This window comes from Alligator sinensis, unplaced genomic scaffold (assembly GCF_000455745.1).
Source record: "Alligator sinensis unplaced genomic scaffold, ASM45574v1 scaffold210_2, whole genome shotgun sequence".
Classification (NCBI taxonomy): domain Eukaryota; kingdom Metazoa; phylum Chordata; order Crocodylia; family Alligatoridae; genus Alligator; species Alligator sinensis.
This window is the reverse complement of record NW_005841946.1, coordinates 3,359,277-3,369,030: the sequence shown is the minus strand read 5'-3', so window position 1 is coordinate 3,369,030 and position 9,754 is coordinate 3,359,277. Positions and strand designations below refer to the sequence as shown.

At 46.6% G+C, this 9,754-nt stretch overlaps 1 protein-coding gene across 5 annotated transcripts in view; it reads left to right on the top strand.

The window, feature by feature from the left end:
- The first annotated feature begins 4,884 nt into the window (after positions 1-4,884).
- Positions 4,885-9,754, top strand: part of TIPIN (TIMELESS interacting protein) — a 25,539-nt gene continuing 20,669 nt past the window's right edge. Inside the window, exons 1-3 of one of the 5 annotated variants that reach the window (XM_025199527.1) lie at positions 4,892-4,947; positions 6,021-6,050; positions 7,172-7,320. In XM_025199527.1, the coding sequence (XP_025055312.1) occupies positions 7,191-7,320 (130 nt within the window). In that variant the 5' untranslated portion in view covers positions 4,892-4,947; positions 6,021-6,050; positions 7,172-7,190. Of the gene's footprint in view, positions 5,443-6,020; positions 6,051-7,171; positions 7,321-9,754 lie in introns of all 5 variants that reach the window. The other 4 variants (XM_025199528.1, XM_006020090.3, XM_025199526.1 and 1 more) reach the window with 4 other exon arrangements.

Here is a 9,754-nt window from a genome sequence, read left to right as displayed (position 1 = left end):
GGGCTCCGCCTCCTCTACACCCCGCCTTATGCCAACCGTGATGTTGTCACCTGTGTCGTCGAGGTTGATGTCTGAACCTTCTCAGTGCTCTGGCTCTCGGGATCTTATGGCCGCAGGCTAGTGGTGATGGTTCTATCCCAAGCATCTCCTATGGCCCCCTTCTCTCCATCTATATGGCATCCGGCTTCGGCACCATTCCGTCCCCCAGCACGTCGCCTCTTTCCTGGGTTTGGTACTTGCCGCCCGTCAGCCACATCTGGATCCTGGTACTGCTGGGTCCTGCCAGGCTCCAGTCTTCGCTGCAGACCTCCTTTACCCACACCGACCCTGTAAGTAAATCCTCCGGCCCACCCTGGCCCTGTGTTCTTGTAGGGCCCCCTTCCTGGGGTACCCACCAGGTCCTCTCACTGGGACTGCTTGTGAGCTCTGGCCCCTCCAGGCCAGTTGGGGACACTCCACTTCTGGTCCCCCTTGCTTGTCTTCCACCGGGTCTTTTATCCTGGCCCCGGGCATCTGGCCGACCAATCAGTCCCGGCACGCTCTTATAAAGCATGCCCATGCTGACGCGGGAGCCGTTCCCTGCTCCTTCAGGCTCAGCCCTTTTTTTCCTTTTTTATCTTTACCCGTGGTGACTGCACACTGCGGTTTCACTTTCGCCACGTTCGTCTTCCGGCGTGGCGTCCCACCGCCTCCATGCTTTGTCCGGTAAGTCTGTTCCACACGCTGTCATCACTCCCCCCTCCCACTGACCTGTGGGGAGTTCCACAGGTTGAATGACATGGCTTCGTGGGGTGTGTCTGGCCTGCAGGCCAGAGGTTGAGCACCACTGGCTTACAGTATATCAGCTATTCTGTAGTTATTGCTTGAATACATGTTTTTACCTCAGGGTAAACGTGAGATTGATTACTCCTCAATTAAAATGGGACAGCTAATTCAATTTAGCATGGGATAAAAGCATGCACACGGGTAATTACTGCATAGTAGCTAGTACTCAGAACATTAGATTACCTTGTACGAACTTAGTTGTGGGTTCGTATCCTAAATTCATGCTGAAGTTTATTTCACAGTGACTTGTTTTATCTGCCTATATCCTTAGGTAAGCCTTGGAAACAGTTGGTATGCATGGTACACAGGGTACCAACAGATGGTATACATCCATATGCTGCTACCAGCACTTATCTAACATAACATTCTTGTTCTTCAGAATTTCAGCTTTAAGTTTAAAAAAACAAAAGGAAAAATAAAGAAGTACTTATGAGCTGCTTGGCTTTCAAACAAAATCTAAATATTCTGAACTATGGTGTTTATATTAATCTATAAGAAGCATGCACTAATTACTATGAAGGGCATTAACCAACATACCCTTCTCAGTGAGAAATTATTTCAGAAAATCATTTCTAATACTTACAATGCCAACACTATGGACTTAAATTTTTCATATAGAAATGGGGGAGGGGGGTGTCAGAGAACTGTACAATTAACAGTTCATGACATCTAATTTAGGTGTCATCTGCTGGATTTGAGAAATACCACCATTTATTTTTTAACCGATGAAGGAGTCAAGGCTAGAGTTAGTTGATACAATTAAGTCTCACCAAACAAGAACCATTTTTAGGAGCCCAACAGAGCTTGAGGGCAACATAATCACATGTAGAATGTTAGAACCATCTCTTTTGAGTGGTAGTTCATCTGAGCTACTCACAGAGGCAAGATAATATTTTTGTGAGCGGAGCCTGGAGGAATAGCACCACCTTTTATTTGTCCTGGGCTTTGGCCAGAAGTTACCAAACTTTTTTCATTTGCAACCTACTTACAGACCAAGAATTTTACACAACTCCATGTTACCATAAGCAATATGGTAAGCAGAAGACAAAGCCTTGGTTGGAATGCACCAGCTGGGGATGGTCCCGCTTTGAGCAGGGGGTTGGACTATATGTGACTTCCTGAGGTCCCTTCCAACCCTAAATTTCTATGATTCTATGAATAATTAACGTTGGCAAACATAATGCCAAATTGAACTAAGGCACACATTTTATATCCTCTCAGTGGTGAGATTTAAGTGGTGTATTGAAAAAGCACATCTCAAATTTTACATGAGATTCATGCTGATACAATAGTATGACTTGATAGAAACCCATGTACTGAATCCAGTTACATACAAATACATGTTTTAATGCATCATTTGGTAGTGTAAGACCCCTGGCAGACATGCAAGTAAAGGCACACTAGGATCTGATGCAGGATCCCCACAGCTGTGCTTCCTGTCATGCCACATGTGCATGGCAGGATTCATGATTGTGGGAACCAGTGTCAGATCCCATCACATCTTCTTGCTGGTGTAGGGGGAGCCCAGGATCATGATCCTAGGTCCCCCTACACAGGCAGGTAGCAAACTGCAGCTCTGGAGGCACATGGTGTGGTCCTACAACTGGAAGCCCTATCTGCTGATGGGGCTCCCAGCCACCGGGGCACCCCCTTAAGTTGGGAGCCCCAGCCTGGCCACATGTTCAATTAATAGCATGATAGGAACCAACTACTGTACAAAGTTATTACACATTTTTGTGTAATAACTTTGTTACTTATTGTCTTATCATGCCATTAACTGCGTTAATGTGCGGCCAGTTAACAATGTAAGACATGGCTAACTGGTGAATCATGTCTTAAGTGTAATGTGTGCCAAGGATCTTAGATACATAACATTCAAAGCAAACCAGAAAGAAAGATTCAGGTAATCAACATGCTTACATTTTGATTGCAGGATAGCTTCATAAACTGCTTGATTTCAGTTGCTGGCAATCATCAGTTGTTAACCGAAATGGGCCTTGTGCTTATTTTGACATGTCCAGGACCACAGTCAAAGTTGCAAACTGTTTCTTCAGTCAAGTGAGATGGTTCATTAGAATTTGAGTGGGAAGCTGAATGCTGGCATTTTCAGTCAAAATTTGCAAAGTCAAGGTAGTGTTTCATAGTTCAGTCTCTAACAGATTACTCTTCCAGAGGGCAGTTATTTTCATGAAACCAATTATGGAAACCAGTAAAGCAAAATGTGTGTTCCTGCTTTCTTGAGGCAACCAATTCATTCAGCTTTAAAACAAATATGTCACCTTGTTAACACATCTTACTGCATCCCACAGAAAAATAACAACTTCAGGTTGTTAGCAGTCTATAGCTTGGCTCTCAGTTCAAATAAAAATCCCAGAATGTTTCCTCTGGATAGCCATCAGCCTTTTATTGCAACAATGGTACATCATGCTCTGATCCCATAGTCTCCCACAAATTGGTAATATTTCTTTTATCTTGAAAGTAGATGTACAAGTGGGAAAGCTGATAACCAAATCATCTGCTTGCTATTTTGCACAGTTTCTTTCTTTCAAAAATATTCCTGCACTAGATGGTAAAAGTTTTACAATATCAGGTGATAAGTGTTTTGTTTTCTGACAATGTAGATATCTTTATATTTTAACTGAAAAGTGTCAGCACTGTGTTTGCCTTGTTAACAGAAAGAAGCTAAAATATCAGCAGTGTCTCAAATTAGCTCATGGCTTTATGGAAATATGTGAAGACAGATCTGCACAGAAAAGGTATTTGAATAAATTCCATTAACTTGAACCATTTTGCTCAGATAAAAACATGAACAGTGGAAAGAGCAAAGAATGCAATCTGTTAGACAGTGGAAAATATTTTAACATAAGCCTTTTCTGAAGCATCTGACATTTCATCTGGTGGGGTCATCTCACCCCAGCGCTCTTCCCTGCCTAGGCAGGGGGTCGGACTCGATGATCTGTTGAGGTCCCTTCCGACCCTAGCATCTATAAATCTATGAATTTTGCCGCCTGGAAACTGATGTAGTGATTTTTGCAAAATACGACTCTCAGTAGAGGCCATAAGAGAAACATGCGACATCTCCATCTTGTTTTTGTTGCATAGCATGGCTACATTACACTTTACGACACTTGATACGCAGCGATTGCCGTGTTTCTTAAAACTTCTGGATCCCTGTGAAAAGGTGTAATATACAAGATTATACAACATTTAATATACAACAACCAAAAAAAAAGCTAGCTCACAGAACAGTGGTTTGCAACCTTGTGAAGACTCAAGGCAATGCGCAGAAAATGCGGGCCTGTTTTCACTAATTTGTTGACCGTAGAAAAACAACAGAGCCGTTCTTCTGTTGCAAAGCACTGAGAGAGACAACAGCAGCCATTTTCACGCTAGGGATTTCCATTCAAAATCTCTGGGTTTATCTTGCGAGTCACGTTTGCGCAGCTATCAAGTGACCCCCAACAAGAGCCGGGGGAGGATCGGGTGCTGTGGCACCCTGACCGAGAGCCACCGCCCGCTGTAGACCGATAGGACATGACCGCTGGAAGGGATCTCACAGGCCCCTGCCGTATTATGTACATCAGGCAACTAACTAGTTCATCTCAACATAAATTTACGCCGGCCACGCCTGCGAGCCAATTATCAAGCCATAACAATCTCTGTCCAGCTACACAAAGAGCCAACCAGCTACAAAGTTAGTGCTTGCAAACTTTGTAGCTGGTTTCTATCCAGTTTTCACTGGATGTGGAGTCCACAATCCCTGTCCAAACCAACCGACCCGTGCGCAAACGCGCAGGAGCCACCCTCTTCCGCAGCCGTTAAACCCTGGGCACGACCAGCAGCTAAATAGGAAGTGCATGAAGCAGTGGAGGGGCACTGGCTGTATGCTCCCCACACCAGGAGCCATCATTAAGCTCCTCTCATCCCCAAGCCCGGGAAAGCGACAGGAGCATCAACGGTCGTCTTGGCGCCAAAACGGGGACGGTCGCAGCGCGCATGCGCCAGCGCGAGGCTACGCAGCCGCTCCTGCCGCGAGATCTCGCGAGAGCGTGTGTTCTCGCGAGCGTTCCTTGCCGCTCAGCTCCTGACTGAACTTGGCGGGAGCGTCTGTGGCGGTTGGAGGTAGCGGCGGCTCTTGCTGCCCCGGGCCGGGTCTGTGGAGGCGGGGGCCGGGCCTAGCCCTCAGCACCCGCTGGGGCGCCCTAGGAGGTGCGGGGATAGCGACTTTGTGCCCCCAGCGGCTGCCTTTGCTGGGTGGTGCTCGCCCCAGCGTGACTGGAGGCCGTTTGGGCCTCGTCCATCCCCGCGCCTCGCTCGCTTTGGGGCTGCGGGGGGCTTCTCCGCAGCGGTGCTCAGCCGGGGCGGGTGCGAGGTGTGCCAGCTCCCGCCCGCGAGAAACCCAGAGGCTGCCCAGGGTGTCGGTGCTAGCCGTGGTGCTCCGAGACTGAAAGAAATGCGTCAACCTTGAGCTCCGGATCCAGAATGACACCTCTCGTTAGACCAGCTGGGAAGTGGCACGAAATATCTCTTTTCGGAAAGCTCGTTAGGCCAGCTGAGAAATTGCCAAAAAAAAAAAAAAAAAAAACTTTTCTGCCAAACTTGAAAGCTGCTTTTTCGGCAAGTTTGAAAGCTCATCAGATCAACTGTGTGCGCGCAAAAAAAAAAAATAAATTTTTCGGCAATCTTGAAAGGTGCATTTTCAGCAAGCTTGAAAGCTCATTAGACCAACAGGGAAATTGCAAAAAAAAACCAACCCTTTTTTCGGCACGCTTGAAAACTGCATTTTCGGCAAGCTTGAAAGCTCATTAGATCAACTGAGAAATGTCAAATATATATATATTTTTTTTCTATTTTACTATTTAATAAAAGATATCGGGTTTACACAAAGAACTTTGTCTGCCTATGTCCGTAGACCAACACGGCTACAGCCTGCACCCCAGAGAGGTTATTGCCTTTTAGGACAGTAGCTAGCAGACACCTGCAGCTCCTTCCTTGTCAAATGCAGCTCCTTGCTTCCAAATTCAGGCATTTAGAACTCGCGCTCTGCTGAGTTTGGGCGTTTCTATTCATTTCCTTACTAAATTTGAGCATCTCCAGTCTGCTGAGTACAACTCACCTTTTGTTATATCTACTTTAGCGAGTTCTAACTTTTAACTCCCACACTTGTTCAGCTGTTGTTTCTTTCTTTGTATTAGCATTTCCGCTGCTCTCCCGCACTTGTTCAGGTATAATTTCTTACTCTGACTTCGCATTTTTGCTAACTGTGTCTTCTAGCAGGTCATGTAGCAGTCAGTGAAGCCTGTTATTCCAAAGGTCCTTTACATTATCTTAGCTTAACTATGGTTTAGCATAACTACGGCTTAGCATAACCAAAACTCCTATATTTTGCATTCAAAAAATGAGTGAAAGCTGGCATTTTCGGAGGGGGCCTGTGAGTCTGAAGGTGTGGACGTCCTGGTTTTAAAAAGATTGAGGGCTGCTGTTTTAGACGGAGCTTCCTAGTCCACCAGCTGGGGTCCAACTGTCCCAATCCATGGGCTGTACCTTCTGAAGTAACCTGGCAGCTGGGTTAGAGAATGGTGTTTCATAGTTTTTTAGGGGCCGGAAGGGACCTTACAGATTATTGGGTCCAGCCCCCAAGGCCTCCCAGGGGAGGACTAGAAATAATGGGCACAAGCTGATTGAAGATTGCTTCAGACTAGACAAGAAAAAGCTTCTTTACAAGTTGAATGCCTAGGGTTTCCCCGAGAGGTGGTACAGTCACCCATCCTGCCGATCTTCAAAAAGCATCTTGATGCCCACTTTGCTGGGGTCATCTGACCTCAGCAGTCTTTCCTGCCCAAGTGCAGGGGGGCTGTTTTGTTTGTTTGTTTAAACATCAGTTGCAGGTTAGTTGGCTCCATCATTGAAGCACAAGGAGTCATGCTAGAGATGTTGGTGGGGCAAATATATATTTTCTCCAAAGAAAATGGTGATTTTTTTTTTCTTTTGTCAAAACTTAAGTGTTTTCAGTTTTTGGTATTGTAACAGTCCTCCATGGAAAGTAGATTGTCTGCAAAAGCATTTGTTTGGAAATTAGTTCTTCAATCTGTCTTCCCTGCCTCCCCTACTCCTCCCCTGCCCCTCATCAAAAAACTGAGCTAGAAAAAATGTTGACCAGCCTTTTGTATCTCAGAATTGTAGACTACCTGGTGATATCTTGTAACCCACACACCGATTAGCAATATTCTTCATGAAAGCAGATAGTTTCAAGGCAAAATATGAGTAGCTTATAATAGGCCATTTCCAGCATGACAGTCTCTTCTTAGTACCTCTTCTTCTTCAATGATTTGTAATATTCTCTTAGAGGGGAAATAGCTGCGAAGATGGTAGATCCAGTAGAAGACAACAGGCTTGATCTTCCTGATTATGAGCATACAGAAGATGAAACATTTCCACCTCTTCCACCACCTGCCTCTCCAGGGAGACATGATGAAGGGGCCCTAGCAAATGAAGGTGAGTACTTACTAGAGTTACAAAAACTTTCTTCACAACATGGTTGGCTGTTTTTAAGATGCTTTTTTTGCCTTGATTATTTCTTAGCTCCCTTAACCAAAGAATGTGTAGGTTTCAATTTTTCCCTTTTTTAAACTAAAAGTAGAATGTTACTGACTAGAAAATATAGTGGTTTGGATAAATGCAGAAACCTGTGTATGTGGTAATGAGCTTCCAACTTGATTTTCATAGACATTTAGACATTTGGGCTGGAAGGGACCCCAGAGGATCATTGAGTCCAGGCCCCTGACCCATGGGCAGGAAGTCAGCAGGGATCGTAGGATCCCAGCAAGATAAGCATCCAAATGTGTCTTGAAGGCGTTCAAAGTGGGTGCTTGAACCGCCTCCAGTGGCTTGGACAGTAAAGAAGTTCTTCCTTATGCCCAGCCTGAATTGGTCGTGGCGGAGTTTGTGACTGTTCGAACTTGTCATCCCTTGGGGAACTCTGGTGAACAGACATTCCCCCAGATCTTGATGAGCACCCCTGATAAACTTATAGGTGGCCAGCAGATCACCCCTGAGCCTGCGCTTTTCTAGGCTGAAGAGTCCCATGGCTCTCAGCCTCTCATCATAAGGTCTGTTTTCCTGACCTCTGACAATGTGCGTGGCTCTCCTCTGCCCTCTCTCAAGCTTTTCCGCATCCTTTTTGAACTGGAGCCCAAAACTGGACGCAGTACTCCAGCTGCGGCCTCACCAAGGCCGAGTACAACGGGAGAATGACGTCCCGGGATTTGCTTGAGAAACATCTATGGATGCAAGCCAGCGTTTTGCTCGCTTTACTGGCCGCAGCATCACATTGAAGGCTCATTTTCATCTTGTGGTCAGTCATGACCCCCAAGTCCCTTTCATCTGTAGTGCTAACCAGCGTAGCACTGCCAAGCCTATAAGGATGCTGCAGGTTTTTCCTCCCAAGGTGGAGAACCTTGCATTTTTTGGTGTTGAACCCCATCAGGTTCTCATCTGCCCCTTTCATGAGCCTGTCAGGATCTGCCTGGATCACCCTCCTGTCCTCAGGTGTGGATGCTTTACCCCAGAGTTTGGTGTTGTCGGCAAACTTGGCCAATCTGCTTCTGACACCAATGTCCACATCACTGATGAAGATGTTAAACAGTGTAGGTCCTAGGACAGACCCTTGAGGGACCCCACTGGTGACCACGCACCAAGATGATTGGCTTCCGTCAACTACCACCCTCTGGGTCCTACCGCGGAGCCAATTCCCCAGCCAGTGGATCGTGGTGAGGTTGAGGCCGCAGTTAGCCAGTTTTGCCAAGAGGTGATCATGGGATACCAGATCGAAGACTTTTTTAAAGTCAAATATATGACGTCAATCTCTTCCCCCTTGTCCAGGTGATAGGTCACCTGGTCGTAAGAGGAAATGAGATTGGTCAAGCAAGACCTACCTGCAATAAACCCATGCTGGGTATCCCTCAGGATATTGCTGTCAGCTAGTCTGTTAAGAGTGGCCTCTTTGATAACCTTTTCCAAGACCTTGCCCAGAATAGAGGTCAGGCTGATGGGCCTGTAGTTTGCTGGATCTACTTTCCTCCCTTTCTTGAAGATTGGCATGACATTGGTGTTCTTCCAAGCTTCGGGCACTTCACCAGAGCACCAGGAGTTCTCAAAGATCCATGCCAGGGGCTGAGCTATGATGCTTGCCAGCTCCTTGAGTACCCTTGAATGTAAACTGTCAGGGCCAGCTGACTTTAAGGTATCCAGCCTGTCAATGTGTTCCTTCATGAGGTCAGCTTCGATAGAGGGTAAGGAATCTCCCTCACCCAGGCCTCCCTGACCCACAGTGGGCAGGGGCGTCCCATGGGACGTAAAAAACTGACGCAAAGTACCCATTTAGCAAGTTTGCTTTTTCATGGGCATTGGTTGTCAGTTGTCCCATCTGGTTTAGCAGGGGTCCAGTGTTGCCCTTGCTTTTCCTCCAGCTCCCCACATATCTAAAAAAGGACTTATTTTGTCCTTGATATTTGTAGCTAGCTGGAGTTCCATCGCAGCCTTGGCTTTCCTGGTTTGCTTTCTGCAGGTCTGGACCAGAGCAGGGTATTCCTCCTTGGTGGTGGTTCCAGTCCTCCATCCTTTGTAGCTCTTCCTTTTAAGACGCAGGAGGTCTACCAGTTCCCTGGAGAGCCAAGGGGGCTGCTGTGCCCTTTTGCTGCCTTGCCTTCGAGACGGGATGGACTTTGCTTGAGCATCCAGGATTCCTCCCTTGAGGAGTCCTGAACTCCCCTCCCCTTTGGGTTGTGGCCCCTTAGAGCCTCACTGACAAGCCTCCTTAGCTTGTCAAAGTCAGCTTTCCTTAAGTCATAGTTTCATAGTTTGTAGGGTCGGAAGGGACCTGAGTAGATCATCAAGTCCGACCCCCTGCCATGGCAGGAAAGAGTACTGG